Source organism: Cydia amplana, chromosome 5 (genome assembly GCF_948474715.1).
Source record: "Cydia amplana chromosome 5, ilCydAmpl1.1, whole genome shotgun sequence".
Taxonomy (NCBI): domain Eukaryota; kingdom Metazoa; phylum Arthropoda; class Insecta; order Lepidoptera; family Tortricidae; genus Cydia; species Cydia amplana.
The window spans coordinates 17,972,386-17,995,125 of NC_086073.1; the positions used below are offsets into that span (position 1 = coordinate 17,972,386).

The 22,740-nt window shown below is 38.3% G+C and overlaps 1 protein-coding gene across 1 annotated transcript in view; it reads left to right on the forward strand.

The window, feature by feature from the left end:
* Window positions 1-5,558: 5,558 nt before the first annotated feature.
* LOC134648385 (GTPase-activating protein skywalker) overlaps window positions 5,559-22,740 on the forward strand; it is a 138,430-nt gene continuing 121,248 nt past the window's right edge. The window contains exons 1-2 of the mRNA XM_063502914.1: window positions 5,559-6,030; window positions 7,374-7,590. Coding sequence (XP_063358984.1) covers window positions 7,482-7,590 — 109 coding nt within the window. The 5' untranslated portion in view covers window positions 5,559-6,030; window positions 7,374-7,481. The remainder of the gene's footprint in view (window positions 6,031-7,373; window positions 7,591-22,740) is intronic.

Sequence of the window (22,740 nt, forward strand, 5' to 3'; positions counted from 1 at the left end):
TTCACTTTCTACCAAATAGTAGGATTTTCATAACTTATTTGTCTATGGTTTAGTAATGTTGCTATGCATACATACTCTAATGCAAACAATCAATACAATATCAAATAAATAAGGCTTATTGTTAAGTAAACAAAGGCTGATAAGAGTGATAAGTGTCTAAAGTAAATATTTCTTTTATAAAATGAGCATTATAATTTGAAAGATGTTTTTCTTGGTATCCTGAATTATGTGTATCCTTGTCACTCATACCGTATTCTAAATATACCTATCCTGTTGTCATACAATTACAGATGTATGTTGCCAGATTCCAGAAAATAAAGGAAAATTTAATATTGTAAACAATTTATTATATTTTGGCATTAGTTGGGTAATTAAAATAATGAGTAGCTGAATATGCATATATAATTCTTCTGTTGCAAATATGCATACATAAATTAAAATATATTGTAAGTCACAGTCACGAAATCAATTTCTATACAAGTTAAGAGTGCTATTACATTTCGAGGATGAGCGAGTTTAGGTATTTTACGCGCTGCGGCAGGCTCCGCGAGCTCAGGTCGCCGAACCCTTCCACCGCATTTTCCCTCGGTCGCACTACAATGATGGATTAAACATTCTTGATCCGATCGTGAAGCACATTGAAATCAATCATAACAACACTAACTGTACTTTAATATCAAAGTCCTAAAAATGTTATTTGGTACGAAAATACCAAATCCAGTGCAAATATACATACTTATGTAGGTCATTATTACTAGAAAGAAATTATACGTACTTAGGTACTCGCTTATTTTCATTTTTCGTCATTGTATATGGTATAGGTTGTATAGTGAAACTATTTTAGCTATATAATGAAACCTTTAATTTGTATCTTAAGTTTAGAAACGAGCTGATACTAAGCATCTGATGATGAAGCCTGATGATGATGATGAAGGTGGTCACGGATACCAATCAACCATGTAGTAACATGATTAGGCTCGTTTGATTCGTCTCAACAAGATCTTTGGCACTAGGTGATACTCAGGGTCTGATGATGGAGCTGTAAGGTGGTCACCGGTACCATTCAACCATGCAACTAAACCACTTCGTGTTTGGGCTCGTTTGATTCATTTCAACAAGATCTTTGACACAAGATATGACTCAAGGTCTGATGATGGAGCTCGAAGGTGGTCACCGGTACCAGTCAACCATGCAACTAAACCACTTCGTGTTTGGGCTCGTTTTATTCATTTCAACAAGATCTTTGACACAAGATAGGACTCAGGGTCTGATGATGAAGCTGGAAGGTGGTCACCGGTACCAGTCAACCATGCAACTAAACCACTTCGTGCTTGAGCTCGTTTGATTCGTCTCAACAAGATCTTTGACACTAGGTGATACTCAGGGTCTAATGATGGAGCTGGAAGGTGGTCACCGGTTGGTACCGGTGACCACCTTCCAGCTACTGGTACTGGTGACCACCGTCCAGCTCCATCATCAGACCCTGAGTCCTATCTTGTGTCAAAGATCTTGTTGAGACGAATCAAACGAGCCGAAACACGAAGTGGTTTAGTTGCATGGTTGACTGGTACCGTTGACCACCTTCCAGCTCCATCATCAGACCCTGAGTTCTATCTTGTGTCAAAGATCTCGTTGAGAGGAATCAAACGAGCTCAAACACGAAGTGGTTTAATTGCGTGGTTGACTGGTACCGGTGACCACCTTCCAGCTCCATCATAAGACCTTCAGTACTATCTTGTGTCAAATATCTTGTTGAGACAAATCAAACGAGCCCAAACACGAAGTGGTTTAGTTGCATGGTTGACTGGTACTGGTGACCACCTTCCAGCTCCATCATCAGACCCTCAGTACTATCTTGTGTCAAAGATCTTGTTGAGACGAATCAAACGAGCCCAAACACGAAGTGGTTTAGTTGCGTGGTTGACTGGTACCGGTGCCAACCTTCCAGCTCCATCAGCAGACCCTCAGTACTATCTTGTGTCAAAGATCTTGTTGAGACGAATCAAACGAGCCGAAACTCGAAGTGGTTTAGTTGCATGGTTGACTGGTACCGTTGACCACTTTCCAGCTTCATCATCAGACCCTGAGTTCTATCTTGTGTCAAAGATCTCGTTGAGAGGAATCAAACGAGCCCAAACACGAAGTGGTTTACTTGCATGGTTGACTGGTACTGGTGACCACCTTCCAGCTTCATCATCAGACCCTGAGTTCTATCTTGTGTCAAAGATCTCGTTGAGAGGAATCAAACGAGCCTAAACACGAAGTGGTTTAGTTGCATGGTTGACTGGTACTGGTGACCACCTTCCAGCTCCATCATCAGACCCTCAGTACTATCTTGTGTCAAAGATCTTGTTAAGACGAATCAAACGAGCCCAAACACGAAGTGGTTTAGGTGCATGGTTGACTGCTACCGTTGACCACGTTCCAGCTTCATCGTCAGACCCTGAGTTCTATCTTGTGTCAAAGATCTCGTTGAGAGGAATAAAACGAGCCCAAACACGAAGTGGTTTAGTTGCGTGGTTGACTGGTACCGGTGCCAACCTTCCAGCTCCATCATCAGACCCTCAGTACTATCTTGTGTCAAAGATCTTGTTGAGACGAATCAAACGAGCCGAAACACGAAGTGGTTTAGTTGCATGGTTGACTGGTACCGTTGACCACCTTCCAGCTTCATCATCAGACCCTGAGTTCTATCTTGTGTCAAAGATCTCGTTGAGAGGAATCAAACGAGTCCAAACACGAAGTGGTTTAGTTGCGTGGTTGACTGGTACCGGTGACCACCTTCCAGCTCCATCATCAGACCCTGAGTCCTATCTTGTGTCAAAGATCTTGTTGAGACGAATCAAACGAGCCGAAACACGAAGTGGTTTAGTTGCATGGTTGATTGGTACCGGTGACCACCTCCCAGCTCCATCATCAGACCTATATATTCTGATTCTGACATGTCATCAAAAACATTTGTATTCAGCCATTTTTTAATTTAGTACCTATAAAATATCAGACCATTTCAAATATCTTTAATGCTGTCCGGTAGTTACATACTCTATAAAACCAAATACACATTACTAGGATCAAAGTTTCTCAGTCGCCGTTTACACGAACTGTCACGCACACAGTATAGCATTTTACACGGCGCCTGCCGCACACAATAATAAAAAACCTCGTCGTCGCCGTTGAAAACGTGCGGAGCCGACCGACACACGTCTTACCTCTACAAGCTCTGCCGCGGCACTGAGCTCACGACCGCGCGTCATCGGTAATATTAGAGTCGTTTTCAAAAAATTGCCAAAAAATTATAGTAGAATTTCATAAACACTAATGTATACCATCAGTATAAGCAAACGCTGCAGATTGCTTGAGTATGAAAATGACTTCGATATTAAGTACAATTTCGTAGGAATTGACACTTGTTTCGGAGAGAAAATTGAGTTTGTTTTTCTTCGATTTTCTCTTTCTCAAAGGTATTTAGGAAAAATTACAAAAGTAATTCCTAATGTACAGGGTATTAGTAATACAAAATAGCCAGCTTTACCAGAGTAAACTTCTCAACATTTACAAATACGAGCTCACAATTTAGTGCTTCACGTGGTTTTTCGGAAACAACCATCAGAAAAAAAAATCATTACTAATTTAATACGCCCTTTTTCCAATATTTAAAAAGTAATTCCTAAAGATAAGAAGACGCTTTTACCGTAACAAGTACTCATTGTTTCTAATAACGACCCTAAAGTACTGAATGTCATCGAGGAATATCATCAATTTTGCATTATTTCGACTTTTCTTGTTGGAGCGCTCTTAAACCAAACTTCACTTTTACCTGCTGAAAAAGAGTATGATATACAGACCTAAGATTAAGCATATTATACAAACAAATCCAGACAGGCCAAAATATTGATAAGCGGTTTGACCATAATCAGACGTATTAAAATATTTAAACATTTTTAATATCTAATAGTCACTCAGTATTATGTTAAGTATTTATAATTGGAGCCTAGAATTCGGAGAATGTCATATTTGTGTTCAAAATTAAAACAGGAACCTTAATAAAATTATACAATGTCAAAATAGGAAACTATTATTGTAAATATAGATGGTCAACCAAATCTTGTCAGTAGAAAAAGGCGGCAAATTTGAAAAATGTAGGCGCGAAGGGATACCGTCCCATAGAAAATTTAAATTTCGCGCCTTTTTAGGGTTCCGTAGCCAAATGGCAAAAAACGGAACCCTTATAGATTCGTCATGTCTGTCTGTCTGTCTGTCTGTCCGTCTGTCTGTCCGTCTGTCTGTCCGTCCGTATGTCACAGCCACTTTTCTCCGAAACTATAAGAACTATACTGTTGAAACTTGGTAAGTAGATGTATTCTGTGAACCGCATTAAGATTTTCACACAAATTTTAAATAGAAAAAAAACAATTAATTTTTGGGGTTCCCCATATTTCGAACTGAAACTCAAAATTTTTTTTTTCATCAAACCCATACGTGTGGGGTATCTATGGATAGCTCTTCAAAAATGATATTGAGGTTCCTAATATCATTTTTTTCTAAACTGAATAGTTTGCGCGAGAGACACTTCCAAAGTGGTAAAATGTGTGTCCCCCCCCCCCCCCTAACTTCTAAAATAAGAGAATGATAAAACTAAAAAAAATATATGATGTACATTACCATGTAAACTTCCACCGAAAATTGGTTTGAACGAGATCTAGCAAGTAGTTTTTTTTTAATACGTCATAAATCGCCTAAATACGGAACCCTTTATGGGCGAGTCCGACTCGCACTTGGCCGCTTTTATTTACTGACAAGATTTGGTTGACCATCTATAAGTAACATCTCTTCATGTGTGTCACAAATGACAAAAAAAATTGAATAAATATTCAGGAAAACATAAATTAACGACGTTTCCAACAAACATGTTCTAATGTATTATTTTACTTAAATGAGTAGAAAATGAAATCGACTGAGAACTCCCAACTATCTATAAGACGGTCTGTACTTTGTACGTAGAAAAAGGCACGAAATCCAAATTTTCTGTAACCCTTGGGGCCAAAATTTTTTAAATTTCCCACTTTTTTCTACTGACGGAAATGGTTCGACAGTCTATACATGATTTGCCGACCTTTCACTATATATTATCTCTTTGAGAATATTATTTAACTTTTGTGATATCTGTATTGCATAGAAAACAATTTAGACCCTAACGCGAAAAAAAAAATCAGAACTTCTCTATCTGCCTCTCTATCACATTTTCTACGGAACCGGGTGGTAAACAAATACGGTACAGAGGGGCTACCGCGAAAACCGAATTTCGTAAATTGCGGGGATCTTTCTCTTTTACTCCAATGAAGGCGTAATTAGAGTGACAGAGAAAAATGACCGCAATTTGAGAAATTCGGTTTTCGCGGTAGCCCCTCTGTACGAGCATATCGAAGTTCGCAAATTGTGGGCATCTTTCTCTGTCACACTAATTACGCCTTCATTGGAGTAAAAGAGAAAGATCCCCGCAATTTACAAATTTCGGTTTTCGCGGTAAACCCCTGTAGGCAGAAACAGCTGACACGTCTGAGTCATAAGTCTATGGCATTCCGAGCGACGACCGCGCGAGAGCGACTGCGACGAGTACTTGCGTTCCCACAAATCGCGGACGTGTTATTTCACATCGTCGACCGGGCCAACCGAAGTTTTCCGCAAAAATCGAATTCGATCAATCCGCACATATCAATCGCAAGACATAATCACTAACACGAACGGCATAAAGATAATTTGATTAACAGTCAAAATTAGTTGAAATTATCAGTGAAATTGATCTTTTAATACAATGTATGAGTGCGTATGGTCAGTTATTGATGCCGAGTGATGTTCATACTGTTCAGTGTGGTTCGTTTAAGTGACAAAGCGTCGACCGTCGGGGGCTATTATCCTAATCGAGACTGCGTCGGGCCGGGAGCGCTCTCGGGCCTTAGTCGCTGGGGTACCCTAAAGCAGTAACTACGGAGTCGCCACTTCTCCTCCGCACCATTTACTGCCAGGATTGCGGTGAGTCCTTTCTAAAGTAAAAGTCGAGCTGACATTGAAGCTGTGTTCTTAAAATAGCTTTAACATGTCAAGTGCTGGCAGCCGCTGGGATCAGCTGATCCAAACAAGGTTTAATTATAATCAATTAGGTAACTGAATCAGCCAGTCACTTATCTGGTGGAATCATTTGATTAGTGTTGATAACTTGGTCTGTGAGTGAAGCCTTGCTGTAGCGGTGTACTGTGTAAGACATTTGTTTAATATTTGATTGCTTAGTTAGAAATTTACTAATAAGATTGCGGAATAAATAATCCAGTATGGTTTCATCATGCCAAGCTCAAATATTCAGTGACAATTCATCAGTAATCAGTTGCCCGGTACCTATTTATTTTCTAGGTCCGGATGAGCATTATGAATATATAAATTATCATATAAAGAATTATCTTATGACAGTTTCAGAGGTGATTTTTCATACCCTGTTGGATTTGCAAACATAAATGATACATTATTGCACATTTTTACATCATTTTAAAGGTGATTCTCATCCATATCTTAACATCCTTCTCTCTAACATCAGAATTAGGCATTTTTAGCTTTTTTCCTATTTAAACTGAGATGTCTTACAAAAAGAAAAGCCTCCAGTGTCTAGGTCTGGGATAGATCTAGTGTCTTCTGCATTCAAGGCAAGCGGTATAACCACTAATCCACCCGGTTCACAGTGTTACACTTGACTAGGGCAAAATTTTGGAGTGTATGCCTTTTTTGAAAAGCTAGGTGCATTTAACCATACTTCTAAGTGAGTAGTATGTGCTAGCACCTCTAATTCTGCTGTGGGATTTTAAAAGGCAGTCTTCTGTTAACAAAATGTTCTAAGAAGACTGCCTTTTAGTATCCAACAGCACATTATACAAATCCCTTAACACCTTCCGGCTAATAAATAAAAATAAACTTACTTTGCATGCGGTCTTTTGACTCCACAGTTAACATGTTAATAAGATTATTGTGTAAGATTACTCATAGTGTTCTGTTTCTGCCGCAAGGTTGCCACAGCTCAATGAGGGTGCGGGGTGTAAGGGTCGGCAACGCACTTGTAACACCTAGGCTACTGAGACCGCTTTCCATCAGGCCGTAGGCTCGTTTGTTAGTATAGCAGTAAACAGAACCCTATAGAGGAACCTGGTCTTCAACAGAAGGACATGATGTTAAAATCCTCAGTATTGAGGGACCGACTGAAGAAGATGAAGTATTAACCTGTCAAATCCCACGATATGAAGTCACCATAAGCGTTCTGGCTCATATATGAGCCGTGGGAGCTGACAGATTAAAAGAAAGATTGGCTTATCATAATTATTTTTGTATTTCAGATTTGAAGATGGTGCAGCAGGATTTGACCTAGGCCTGCTATGGCTCGGGCGGGCTCATGCGCGTGAGCCCCGGGCAGCCAGGACTGTGTAGTGTTGTGTTGTGTAGTGATGCCCGCCATGTTGTCGGCCGTGCTGGAAGAGGAGGCCGACATGTACGAGGCGTTCCCGCCGCATGTTGACCCCACCGGAATTACTATACTCACCGATAGCCCACCAGGTGAGTGCTCTTTTGAATAAATTCATTACATTTGTAATAACTAATATATCATTGTAAGAAAATACAAATATAAGTTAAATAAACAAAGTTTCCATGAACAAAGTTTTGTATGGACTAAAAATTGTCTCATGGACTTGGACATGGAATTTCTTCCAAAAGTCAAATATTTAATATTTGGCTGGCATCTTTATTTTAAGGAAGTCCTTTGCCAACAAACTGTCCTGCAGTTTGGCAGAAGAGAAAAAAGTTGTAAAGTTGGGTATTTCTCCTGAATATATGAATAAGCAAAAATTTTAAATAATGAATAATTTTTTTTTACAAGTCAACAATACAACAATACAGCATTTACACTTTACAGTGTACACTTGTGTGCACTTTACATTATGCCTATTGTGGAATAAAAATACAGCAACATTTATAAATACGACAGCCAGTACCTGGGTATACAAAATTAAAAATAATCATAAATGTATTATAAAAATAACTTATGCCTTAGCGAGAACACGTAAACAAGTTTTATGATTTAAGATATCAATACTATCTTACTTAAGAAAAGTATCGGTGTGAAAATCTGGTGATAAGATATTATATACTTAGTGCTCCTGAGACTGTTCTGAGCTAGAGGTATAGCTTCTATAAGCAGTACAGTGTTTCTCAATGTACTACAATAAGCATACACATGTAGAAGTGATTAAAAACTGTAGTTAAGAGATTTAAATCATTTGTCACTCTCTTAGGGATCAATTAATTTCAAAAATCCTATCTTAGTGGACCTCTTAAATCATTATGAAGATAATCATATACCTTCAATGTCTGTGCGTTTTTGTTTGTCAGTATCTAAGTATATAAATGGAACATACATATATAATAGATTGGCAGGAAATAGCTGGAAACAGGAATAGGGGGAGACCTCTGCCTACCAGTTGGGCACATTAACAACTAATAAAAAAATGTTTTGCGCTTCTAGAGAGTCTAGAGAATAGATACCGTTATTGCTCTATTCATGTTCTCAATTGGAAGATGTCTTAAAAAATAATGTATATAAACTTATTCTTTTATAAACTTCACAATTTGAAAAAATTAATTATTAATTAGTAAGTAATAATTCTTACTCTTAGATGTATAATATTGATTTGATAGTTTAATGATGATCTTTGGATTCATTTTTTTTATTGAACAGTTCCTTATAAGTTACAATATAATCTATAAAAACTTTTTATGATTAAAAAATCTGCCAACTTTGGTTAATTTGGAGACTTATTTTAAATTTTCAAATAGAAAGTTGTATTAGGCCACAATTAAATCAGAATTTCTCAACATAAAAATTCTTCATGGCTCACAAATATTTCCATAGAATTTGTGATTTTTAGGTATTTTCTGAGGTTAATGGCTCGTTTATTGTCTTTCAGAAATTGTAACACAAAAATACAATGATCAATTATTGATCATTAATGGAGAAACACATACAATAACTAAGTTATTTTTTTAGAATAAATTAAATTACTGTTGTATATTTGATAGGTCTGTATTATAGCTGCCTTCAAAAAAAAATTATTTCTTTAAGAGAATTTTGCTGTAAACTTATTCTTGATATATGCAATAAAGGTCATTATAAACACAGGTACAAGCTAATGTTATGTTAATATTGATCCCTGACATCTTTGTATTGTTACTATTAAATGACATAATAACTAATTAATATGCATAATCTTAAAATACAGGCCAAGGATACATAATACTATTTACTGAGCACCAATAAGATAATCTTGGACAAGTAGTAATTTTCTTTGTATGTAGTACTACATATTATCCTTAATATCCTTATCTGTGGTGATAACGATGTGATTGTTATTTAATAACATTTATCTCTGTCAATGCAAGACGTATCTGAGAATTATCTTAATAGTGATTAAATTAAATATTTTTGCGCAAAAAAAATCTTGGCTTTGATTAAAATACTTTTAAAAACTCCGATAAATATCGGATAATTATCCCAGGTATACTTATTTTCTTTGAATTCTTTGATAGTAAAAAAAAATTGGGCGTTTTTTGCTATTGTTTTATAAATTTTATTAGGTTACTATCAAATCGATAATTATCAGGCATAAAAATCACGATAATTATCAAGATAACTATCATTGATAATTATCCTTTCGAACCCTTCTGAATATACATTCAGGGTGTTATCATACACAATTACACACTACAGATAAGGTTAAATGGGTCAATCATCATCATCTCTCTCGTCCGCTGCTGGACATAGGCCTCTCCTTTTGTACGCCATTGAGCAAGATTTGCGGCAACTCTGATCCAGGCCTAGTAGCACGGTCGCATTTTTATCATTTATCACCATGCCTGTCACGTTCTAACAAGTATGTAAGTGCAAAAGTGACGGGCATAGTGATAGTGGATAAAAATGGAACCGTGCTGAGCCCGCAGCTCTTGCCAGCCTACCCAACATTTTTTTCTTATTTTTCATGCACAATTCTCCCATGAATGGCTACTGATACCGACAGAACTGAGGGTCTACCGCAAACCACGTTCGACGTGTTGCCCCTCTGTCGCGCTTGTAAATTCGTACGTAAGTGTGACAGGGAGGCAACACGTCGGCCCTCTGGCCTCACAGAATTGGTTTGAGGAAGCCGTCAATAAAGGCGCATTAAATATTACCGAAACGAGCGGAATGACCGTGTGGCGGTTATGGTTATCTGTAGTATGTTCTGTAGCGAATCAGTGATATAGTTGTCGCGTTTGTCACTTTCGAGTGGTAAATTAGTCGGATGTCACTATTCTTTAATCTAACTATAGTCTTCCCCATATAGGGTTGCCATGGAAAAATGTATAATGAGCTGATGCTATATGAGAGCTATATGAGAAAGCAAGTCGTAGTAGAGACAAACCAAAGAAAGTCTGCAGCGCAATAATTTGACATCGAATTAAAAAACTACATATGGCAATGTTTTTTAAGCAGTCAGTAAACGTCATGCACTATGGTATGTGTTTGTCAAAATCGTTTAAATATTCATTGTGTTTTGTGATGAACGGAATAAACATGGTGAAACCTTACAAAACCGGCGTGCGGGAGTTACTTTTCCGCATGACGAATAATTTTACACTTGTAAAAAGTCAGCACGAGGCGATTCAAGCTGAAAACGACAATGTTTACAAAATTTGGAGTTGATGACGGGTAAGTGGAATGAAACATCTTAATACTTCACCATATGTACCTACTTAGATAATATAATATTGGTTTAGACTAAGGTTTCACAGCAAATTGAACACACCTAATAGGTATAGGCATACTTATGAACTTCCTCTAACATTTCGAGAAACTCATTGGTACTAGCCGGGTTTTGAGCTCGAACCCACAACCTCCATGCTTATGCTCACGGCATGGGTACCTACTGGTTAAAGCTAAAATTAATTTTTAATATATGTTTATTGTTTTAATGGTTTATTTCGTTTTTCCGAAAACTTTAGTTCGCAAATTGCGGGCAATTTCTCTGTCAATCTAATTACGCCTTAATGGGAGTAAAAGAGAAAGATGCTCGCATATTGAGAACTTCGGTGTTCGCGGTAGGCCCTCTGTACCTATTTACCGCCGTCGCGGATATTACAAAAGCTTATTAATTTTGATGAAGCCAAATGTCACATTCTCCCAATATTATTTATCAATATGAGTATATGTCTACATATTAATAGTGACATCTCTTGTTGGAATGAAATTTATTTTACCATAAAAATTAAGCTGTGCATACAGCTTAATTTTTTCATAGACGGTAAATATGGTAGAAATTTCACAAGTATCAAGACTATTTAATCCATTTTCTGTGGTGTTGTCGCATACTGATTTTTAAAAACTACTTTTAATCTAGCGCTGCAGACTTTCTTTGGTTTGTCTCTAGTCCCTTAACCATTGAAGTCGCAGGAACCGGCTTCCGGACAATTTAAGTCATTTAAGTTAGAAATTTGATTAATTAAAATAAAATCGAAATTCGAACAACTCAAAAATGACGTATGCCACGTGAAAGGCTTGTATGTCACTCAAAGCAAAACAAATTAAGGTAGACTTTAGCCAACTTGCTCAGTATGTTTGACGCCTTGCCACTACGCTTTAGAACAAGACCGTTAAACATTGTTCCCTTGTCTAAAGGACGGTAAATTGCATACCAAGTGCAAGACTCCTGGCCAGTGAGCCAATATCAAGATTACAGATGCATATTATTGCATACCCGTATCATGGACGGATATTGCTTAGTCGGTAACTGGGTGATGTGAGGAATAGAAATGCAAGTCTCGCAACGCAATTCTTCTACTACCAACAAGTTTTGAGATGTAATGTGAAACCAAGTCGGTTATTTTAGTCAGTACCAGGGGGTGTTAAAACCGTATCAATAAGCTATCTTTAATGTTTAATACGTATAATGACCTTAGACTTTACTTATCTTATACGGAGTTACATATATCTTTGGTATTACTAAGGATTTATCACTACATAGTATAAAACAAAGTCGTTTCCCGCTGTTTGTCCCTATGTATACTTCGATCTTAAAAATACGCAACGGATTTTGATGCGGTTTTTTTAATAGATAGAGTGATTCAAGAGGAAGGTTGATGTATAATTTGTTAACCCGTGCGAAGCCGGGGCGGGTCGCTAGTTAAAATATAAACAATAGGCTAAGTAAATTTCCAGAGCCAATGTTTAAGTAAACAATGGTTCGTGCTTCTCAAATTAACGCGGCCACGCCAAAAGGACACTTTAGTTTAGAAATAACAAGGATTTTTCTTAACTATGTTAATGAAAAATATAAAACCTGGGTTGGCGTTGTTCATAACTATTCCAAATTTCGAGTTGATAGCTCAAGTAGTTCTCGAGATATTTAGCAGTGTGACAGACAGACGGACGAACAGAGTCGCACCATAAGGGTTGTTTGGGTTTTCTTTAGTAGTACATCCTTTCCGCTCTCTCTAGAGGGGGAAACCCAGAGAGAATGTTCATCGTATGTGGTTAATTTTAAGCGGTTTTTCTTTGTATTAAAATATAAAGATAGGTATTTCCTTCGCAGATTGTTATAGAAAAAAAAAATATATACAGATCGTTAGAATTCCCATCCATATGTAATCAGATGTTGCATTATTTACTTAATCTGCTCAATGTTCAATAATGACAAAGGTGTGGGGTGGTAATTACAGTTAAAGACGATTACCGTAATGACTCTATCGAATTGGCCTTGTAGTTATTGTGGATTGTGGCTGGGTTGAAGGTATTGTCCTCATTTGAATTTGAATAGCTACTAAGAAAATAATTCTTTTAACTGTTTGATGGAAATGTTCCCGTGATAAATCTTATAGTGTCCGACCGAAACTGAACGTTCGGTCGAAACATGATTTTTATGCCGAAATTTGCCGAAACCGAAACTCCGTTCGGACGTACCGAAAATACAGTTACCGCGCGGCGGAAAGGTTCCGCAGATGTTGGGCTTAAAACGGATATTGGGCCGGAATAGGTATGATTATTATTGTGGTGGCCGGCTTTAGAATAGCGCCAACCCTCACATAGGATAAGGGTGTCGTATGAGGCGACTAAGTCCACAAACGAAGCAAAAAGCTGTTTCGTCATAGGGGAGATGGATCTCTTAGCATTGGCTTGCAATCCATCTAGGAGAAGGATACTCCAAAATTAAATCCCGGAATGGAGTTACCGTAAGGCGCGAGTAGGGTCCAACCTGAAATAAGCGGCAGATTCCTGCAGCCGACCTGCCTCCACACATATTGGCTCGCCTTTCCTGTGGGTTAAGCCAGTGAAGCCGAGAGCGTAATGCAGGTACTGGGCATCCCTGCGTTTCCTTAATTCCGTCCCAGACGCTGTTAAGTCTGGAGAGGTCATTGTCTCTCCGATTTGCACCATAAATCGTCTGCAATAGACGCAAAAGGCCAATGGATTGGGATTATGCCGAAACCTGCTGAGACCGAAATCGAAACTTCGTTCGGACAATATTATTAATTATTAATAATGTGAGAACCGGGCTAGAGCTAAATACTCCGATTTGCCGGCAACACATTTGAAACCCTTGTAGGTGTCCTTTGCCGACGGCAGTGGCTTACCATCAGACAATTCGTCTGCTTGTTTGCCTCCTATATATCAATAAAAAAAAAGCTAAACTACGTACGGGAACTCTTCAACGAAATAATCTAGATATGTGATTCCAAAGAGCCGAGCTACAGATGTTTCCCCGTAAGCGTTGTTTGTGAAACATGCCCGTGTTGTGCGTTGCTTGTCCAAACATCGGCCACAATAGCGCGACAGTGAGAACGCATTCTAACCTTTAGAGTTACATAAGTTGTTCCAAAAATATCATTTTTAGGGTTCCGTAGCCAAGTGGCAAAAAACGGAACCCTTGTGGATTCATCATGTCTGTCTGTCTGTCCGTCTGTCTGTCCGTCCGTATGTCACAGCCACTTTTTTCCGAAACTATAAGAACTATACTGTTGAAACTTGGTAAGTAGATGTATTCTGTGAACCGCATTAAGATTTTCACACAAAAATAGAAAAAAAAAAAACAATAAATTTTGGGGGTTCTCCATACTTAGAACTGAAACTCAAAAATCAAACCCATACGTGTGGGGTATCTAATGGATAGGTCTTCAAAAATGATATTGAGGTTTCTAATATCATTTTTTTCTAAACTGAATAGTTTGCGCGAGAGACACTTCCAAAGTGGTAAAATGTGTGCCCCCCCCCCTGTAACTTCTAAAATAAGAGAATAATAAAACTAAAAAAAATATATGATACACATTACCATGCAAACTTCCACCGAAAATTGGTTTGAACGAGATCTAGTAAGTAGTTTTTTTTAATACGTCATAAATCCCCTAAATACGGAACCCTTCATGGGCGAGTCCGACTCGCACTTGGCCGCTTTTTGATACAAGCTTTTATAGCCGTCTGTATTTTTCTTTCCACATGCAACATCAACACACACATGCACATCGCACATGCACATGCTCATCGAGACAATTCTCTCATTGTATCCTGTAGTTTTGCAAATGTATTCTTTTTACCCCGAATGTATTATCTTGCGTTTACGTGAAAAGTGCGAATGTTTGTCCTAAAGTAAGTTATTCAAATATAATCCCTTTGCAACTTAATCAACTTTATCGGCGAAAGCACAGAAAAAAACGTAAGAAAAAACTTTGTATACACAAAGCTAATACTAACTTTGACTTTGTATAACTATCCTGTTACACAAAGTCTGCTTGTTATTAGAAACTTCTGAAAGGGAAACAGGCGGTTTAGCTCCAAACTTTATACTTTGACTAAACTTAGTTCCCCGAGAGAAGCGAAAGTGTCCGTTTCAGCTTTGGCAAAAATGCTTTCGTATGTCCGAATGTTCTCATCTACAAGTCGCATCTCACAACCGATTCTCGTTAGTGCTCGACACGTGCTTGATTCTTCTAAATTCGTTTAATTAAAGATTACACATGTGTTAAACATTGAGTGCCGAAAACCCAGTTCCCAGTTCCCAGTTCGGACGACCCGATAGTCGGGATCGTGGCACTACAGTTTTAAATGTCGAAATTTTTGTGGCCTGGCGCGGATGTTTTGTTTGGCTGGGTGGCACTGAGGGCCTACCGCGAACCACGTTCGACGTGTTACCTCCCTGTCACACTTACATACGAATTTACAAGTGCGACAGAGAGGAAACATGTCGAACGTGGTTCGCGGTAGGCCCTCTGAATGAACCGCATCAATGTAATCTATGGGAAAGTATAGCCAGGTAAAAAATATTGTTTAGAAAATGATTTCGTAACAGATCCAGCGCCAGCAAATCGGCTTATATCCGACATATCCTCTCAACTCGTCTCATTTCACTCAACCAAAACTTCTGTCAAACACGAAGGTTTATCCTCAAGTAAGACACAACTCGTGTATCAGTATCAGCACAGTGTAGCTGTAGATACACGTGTTCGGGGGCCGTATAGCACGGTCGAATTTTTATCGCTTGTCACCATGCCTGTCACTTTCTAACAAGTATGTAAGTGCGAAAGTGACGGGCATAGTGACAGGCGATAAAAATGGAACCATGCTGCCACCGCTGAGGTTCAAAAGCCTTTATCATATTATGGTAAACCGGAGAGATAACGATGTGGAGTAGGCTGTTCGGATTTATCTGGAGATCGGATTGAGTTGCAAATAAAGGTAAAAATAGATCACTTGAGCCTTTGTATTTATTCTTGTGTTATTGAGTCAGTCTTACCGCACAGTTACAATTTACAAGTTCCTGTCGCAAAATTGGAACATAACTAACATTGATTTTTTTAAGTAGTCACACTACTGTATTTAAATTATAAACTGAAATAGATATCATACACTAAAGAAAATGTGACCAAATCCACCGCTGGCCGAGGCGGGAATCGAACCCGCCGCCGCGAACATAACTATTCATACCCTTGTATTAATCAATTTAGGTTTTCTGTTCTTTGACTCGGTTTTCTGTTCTGAGCTATTTTCATGACTGTTTTACCCGTGTTGAAGTAAATTTTAAAGTAGGTATTGACAAAACAAATGACCACGTCGGGTTATCCCGTATCAAAGTTTAACAAAGACTCATTCATACGAGTACTGTTCTCCGAGACAGAAGCATCACATAATAAGCCGTGTGATACTGAGGATACTGATAAGTTATCTCCCGAGATTCACCTGATAACGGTTATTAGCTGGGATTGTTTGTTCTGATAAACGCTGACCTACTCGTACAGTCGTCATCAGATATATCGGAGCGGCCGAGGTGCTCAAAAATATCTGAACACGCACTTTAACTCCTTGACAATAGAGGCGTGTTCAGATATTTGTGAGAACCTTGGTTGCTCCGATATATCTGATGGCGACTTTACATGGCACAACTACTGTAAGGTTAGATTCGAAATATTGGAAGATTAAAGGCCCATACACACCGGAGGGTGAACCGAACTTTATCTGAATCTGAAATATACAGGGTCATTTTTGGACCGTTAGCCATATTGTGCGAGGTGATTAGGTAGGCTATACCTACTGAACAACTTTTTCTATGGGGCCAACTCCGAAATCACAAAATTTTTTTTGGCTGTTTCATACATTTTGGTCGAGTGGATGTCGACGTTTTCTATGGGAAGGCCAAATTTTTATTGGGATTTCGGGGTTGGTCCCATAAAGTAAAAAGTTGTTCAGTATGACCTACCTAATCACCTCGCCCAATATGGCTAACGGTCCAAAAATTACCCTGTATATCATATTTCGCCTCTGGTGACTGAAGGAATCGGGAATCGAACCGGCGTCTTCGTTGGCTTAGGGTCTCCCCACATATATCGACGAGGAATCGGCAATAGCCGATAGAACAAAGCTTTATGGCGTTACAGAGTACAGAAGGACTGCAACCCGACTGCAACTTGTATGGGAACTGCACGCCAACGTTGCAGTTGGCCCTTATACGTATTATAAAGATATTTTTGAAGTGAAAACTTCTTAAGCGGCGCTGGGCACTTTGACAGCGTAAGGCGATCACTTGACCGTAAGGGGCGTAAGGCGATCACATGACCGTAAGCCCCGTAAGGTGGCCACTCATAATTTAAATGGCATTTAAATCAATAAAGAAAAACTAAATGTTATTTGACATTTATGTTGCGGATCCTTTTCAAGACTCTTTACCTATGTTCAAATAATTTGACGTTGTCATGGCAGTACGTAAATAAACATGTCAATGAAAAAGTGTGATCTTGTTTGAGAATGATAATAATATATAATAAATAAATAGAATACCTCCGCTAAACGTATGTATCGTGTTACCGGGCGTCGGTAACATAGTGAGGTGAGTTTTCACTTCTATCGGCACTCCCGGAGTGCAATCGTTGTTGCTTTTTTTCTTTATTTATAACACCAAGATCCTATTTCATTTGCTTCACTGCCCATATACAATGTGTGCTGTACGAAATAGCAAAAAACAAGCGCAAACTACCATAGTTCACAGTTTTAACGAGTATTTATAACTGAAAATTCAACCTTATATCAAAGGCATAAGGTCCACCGATCAGTTACTGTTACACTGTCTATGCGTAATCAATGTGAATTAGAAAGAACTCTTACGCAAGCTCTTTCAACAAACATGCTCATATTAGACGCGAACGTATCTTCCGTCCCATTCTACCACGTGACGAGGAAACAGGATGGGTAAGCGTGAGAACTGTGAAATTCACAAACGATACTTCATCGCGTGTATAAAACCAGCTGACATGTGACCTATGGTTCCGTCATAACTGTATGTAATGAAAGCTCATATTTATTTTGATGATACGCTTGGGTAGCGATGTGTTTCACAACCGCTATCAACACACCATTATAGATCCATATCCTATTACGTATGGTTATTACTAAATCTAGATTCAAGTTATATTAGTTACATAGATTTATGAATCAACGATTGAATGAAAAGTGGGGGGTACCATGCGTTTACGCACGTGGTGGGGTAGTCACGCCACCTGCGCCGTTATTCCGAACGCATGCCGAGTAGTACTAGAGTTTTGCAATAGCAAAACCAGTGTAGGCCCTCTCTAAATACGCGTAGTAGTTACAGATCTAAGTTACATTGGGTAGTTTTAGCGTTTGAATGTGCTAGCTTTTGGAATACGCGGCGAAAGGTGTGTTAGATCGGTTTGCATTTGATTTAATACTGCAATTATGGAATTCAGGGTAGAAGTAGAAGGAAAATGTTGGTGGCCTTGTTTTTTAAATTAAGCCTAATCATAAGTTGAGTATGATATTAGTAGAAGATAAATGTTGTGGATAATTGAGGTTGAGATTGAGAAATTAGTAAATCAGCGAGAATAGGTGGTCAAATAAAATTGTTTTTACCTCAGCCGCTCGAACAAGGGTACTTTGCTACTTAAAAACAGTGAGCAAACTCGCATTTTGCTCACTGAGTGAGCAAATTCATATTTTGCTCACTCAGTGAGCAAAATGCGAGTTTGCTCACTGTTTTTAAGTAGCAAAGTACCCTTGTTCGAGCTGCTGAGGTAAAAACTTAATTGTTGGTATATCTTAAGAAAACATGAGTGAATAGGTAAGTGATGAAGAAGGAATACATTTTTCGGGTTCTCTAATATGTTCTCACTGCTGAGGTGAAAAGTTTTGTGAACTACACGAGATCAAAGTTATTTACATCTCGTGCGCTTTTGAGTCCCTTACTACGCTCAAGATTCTAAATTAGATTCACTCGCTACGCTCGTGAATCTAGTATAGAATTTTTCGCTTGCACGGGACTCAAAATAAGCACTCGAAAAAATATCAAACTTTGATCTCTTGTTGTACAAATAACTATTAAGTACAATGCGAATATGTAATTGTATTTAGGTACAGGCAGTATACAACAACATGTAAAAAATATAGATAGTACGTGCCTATAATAATAATCCTTGAATGATGAAATATTTTAGGGTTTAGCGACAACAAAAATTACATTACTTTTTTTAAGGCAACCACGAATAACGCAAAACCAAAAGGGAAAATTGTGATTCTAAACAAAGATTCCGTCATGATCCGCTGTACAGTCAGCATTAATAGTAGGTAGCGTATGAAACAACGGCACAGAATAAATAATAGTACTAGAGGTACAGAAGACTCACTCTCTAACAAAACGCGTCTGTTACGATCAGGACAGATATGGCCGCTAGGTGGCGACAGCGCCACGCGCGGTTATTGCAATGGCAAGCCACCAAAATTGGTGTGGAACGGATGTACTTTTAGCTACCTGTAGCTGTAGCAAAGCGACGAAATCGCGGAGCGAGCCACGCCTGATAATAGGCTAAAACTTACTGACACCTTGGAATATTTTTCCAAATAGGTATATTAGTATATTTATAGGTATTTCAGCAGTTCTCATTCAAAAGTATCTGTAACAATACACATACCTATATTTATACATATAGAGAAACATTTCTGTTTTTGTTAAAAAGCTATCAGAGATGGTAGACACTTTTGACGCATAGTAAAGTAGTATACCTATCTACTACTTTACTATTCTTCTTTTGTTACTGACTACAAGAAATTATTGTAGATGACCACTAGTAATAAAAAGTTAAAGTTATAATAATGTACATATAATACAATAATACCCCTTGCGCGACTGGTACACAGCGTGATAACGCTAACTACGCAGTTTTTATCGAATACCTAGTTAAACTATTGTTTTACTTTTATCGTCTGCTTATTTGTTCGATTTCAACAGACCTTTTTAAATGGCATTTTGTTTACATCCCTCACAATCGGTTGAATCAGTAATAAAATAACTTCAATGGGTAGTCATAGATTGCTATAAAAAAGCGGCCAAGTGCGAGTCGGACTCGCCCATGAAGGGTTCCGTATTTACGCGATTTATGACGTATTAAAAAAAACTACTTACTAGATCTCGTTCAAACCAATTTTCGGTGGAAGTTTACATGGTAATGTACATCATATATTTTTTTTAGTTTTATCATTCTCTTATTTTAGAAGTTACAGGGGGGGGGGGACACACATTTTACCACTTTGGAAGTGTCTCTCGCGCAAACTATTCAGTTTAGAAAAAAATGATATTAGAAACTTCAATATCATTTTTGAAGACCTATCCATAGATACCCCACACGTATGGGTTTGATGAAAAAAAAATTTTTGAGTTTCAGTTCGAAGTATGGGGAACCCCAAAAATTTATTGTTTTTTTTTTCTATTTTTGTGTGAAAATCTTAATGCGGTTCACAGAATACATCTACTTACCAAGTTTCAACAGTATAGTTCTTATAGTTTCAGAGAAAAGTGGCTGTGACATACGGACGGACAGACAGACGGACAGACGGACAGACAGACAGACAGACAGACATGACGAATCCATAAGGGTTCCGTTTTTTGCCATTTGGCTACGGAACCCTAAAAATGTGTCCTAGCCGTTATACTTACAAGGTCAAGATGTTATACTTTAGACGTAGAAATAATAGTAGTAGTAATATTCTTTATTGTGCACGGTTAAAACAATATTAAATACATTATAATTAACATAACGAGCTAAGCAACAACAGGCGGCCTTATCGCCAAAAAGCGATCTCTTCCCATTGACTTATATCTCAGGACTGGCCTTACGTGCACTAAAAATGGTACTAGTTCAGCGGTGTCACTCACGAATTTGAGCCAATCGTGCAGTAACGCAACTAGTTGCGACGAATCGCGGGGCCGCGCGCGCGTGATGCGAACTCATCAACCAATCGCGTTGTAGCGGTAGTGTCACACCGCTGTGCTATTTATGCCCCATTCTTATTGCCCGTAAGGCCAGTTCTGAGATATATATACGTCAATGCGTCTTCCGGTACCTTCAGGTAAAACTAAGATCTTTCGGGCTGCTTCTGTAGGCTTAGCACGAGTGCATCGCGACAGTATCTCGCGCAACCTACCTACAAAGAAAATAGAGCGAGTAGAAATTCGTTATACATTTTTTATTAATTTAACTAAGTGCTTGGTGTCATCACTTAATATCCTAATCGCTCTTCATCACATCATTAGATCGATCTACCCTAACTTGATATTGATACCACATTAAATAAATAACTTTAGCATCATAACATAATATTATTATAATCGTTTCAAAATAAATTACTAATAATTATTTTCTTTTCACTTATATTACGTTGCAGCTTTGTTTATTACCTACAAAAAAATTATTTAAAATTCTTGAAGTTCGATCGATCTGAAATTTGACATGTTATTGTGACAAGCCAATCATATTACCCATACTATTATCGAATTTATCGAGCAAATCTAATCTGGTGATAAGAGATCGAGCTTTTGCGGGATACTCAAACATCAATCATTAATGCATTAGAACAAATTAAATTATTTTCAGAAAATATTTTAATTTGTTTTTATTTCAAGTAGACACACTACTATAAATTATAAACTGGAAGCCTGGGGCACTGGAGGCCTTGGTCACTTTTTCTTAGTATATGACATTTATTCATCAATCATTAATGTCCAATCGGTACTATACCTATACCCCAACTCTAAAATATAAATACTATTTAAGGTACTTGCGCCTAAGATAACCCGGTTCTTAAGGGTTCCGTCACACAGCCGCGTTTTCCGGGCGGGGCGTGAGCGTATTATATGTAAAAGCGGCGCGCCCCGCTCACGCCCCGCCCGGAAAACGCGCCTGTGTGACGGAACCTTAAACTTGCCTATATTCAATGCTATACGATAAAAACAGAGTAGGTAGCCACAATACTAGTGCTTTAATTTAAACGACCCAGTAAAATAGATACATATCGATAACTTACAAAGCTCAAAAGCTTACTACAGAAAGTATTCTTAGCTCTATTATTGATTTGCACCAGGGGTTTCCCCGGGGAGGAATCCAGCTGTGACTTGTAGATTTACAACAACAATAGACACGACACGAGATCGAAACATTGGGACTTAACATGGCGCAACCAAAGGGGCGGGTCTTTGTCTTTGTCAATCAATCGTCATTTATTTGCAGTGAAATAAACTAAAATGCATGCAATATATTCTAAGTGTAAGGCCTGAGTGGACGCTCGAGTTGGGCGTACAGCGGGGCGGGGCGTGCGGCGTGCATGGTGCATGTTAAACAAATGCAAACGTATAGGAGCGGCCTTAGTGCACGCTGCTCAAATTACTCCTGACCCCGACGCCACCCTGCACGCCCCGCCGAACGCTCCGCTTCGAGCGTCTACTCAGGCCTTACACTAAGAAGGACCATTACATTACGCTCATTACGGCATTGTGACATATCGACCAAAACCGTTTTAAAAGTTGTTTTGGCTTGTGTCAAAATTGTGGGAATTTTCTGTACAATTGGGAACAGAAAAAAGCCTCCTTCTTTTGTTTTTGTTATTATAATTAAACCTATATCTGTTTATGGTTCTACTGAATTCTTGCTTGTTATTGTTACTGAAAAGTAACACAGTTTCAAAGCAATATGTAAAAACATTCAGTATAGCTGGTCAAGCAAATCTTGTCAGGAAAAAAGGCGCGATATTCAAATTTTCTATGGGACGATATCCCTTCGCGCCTACATTTTTCAAATTTGCCGCCTTTTTCTACTGACAAGATCTGCTTGACCAAGTATATAAGTACC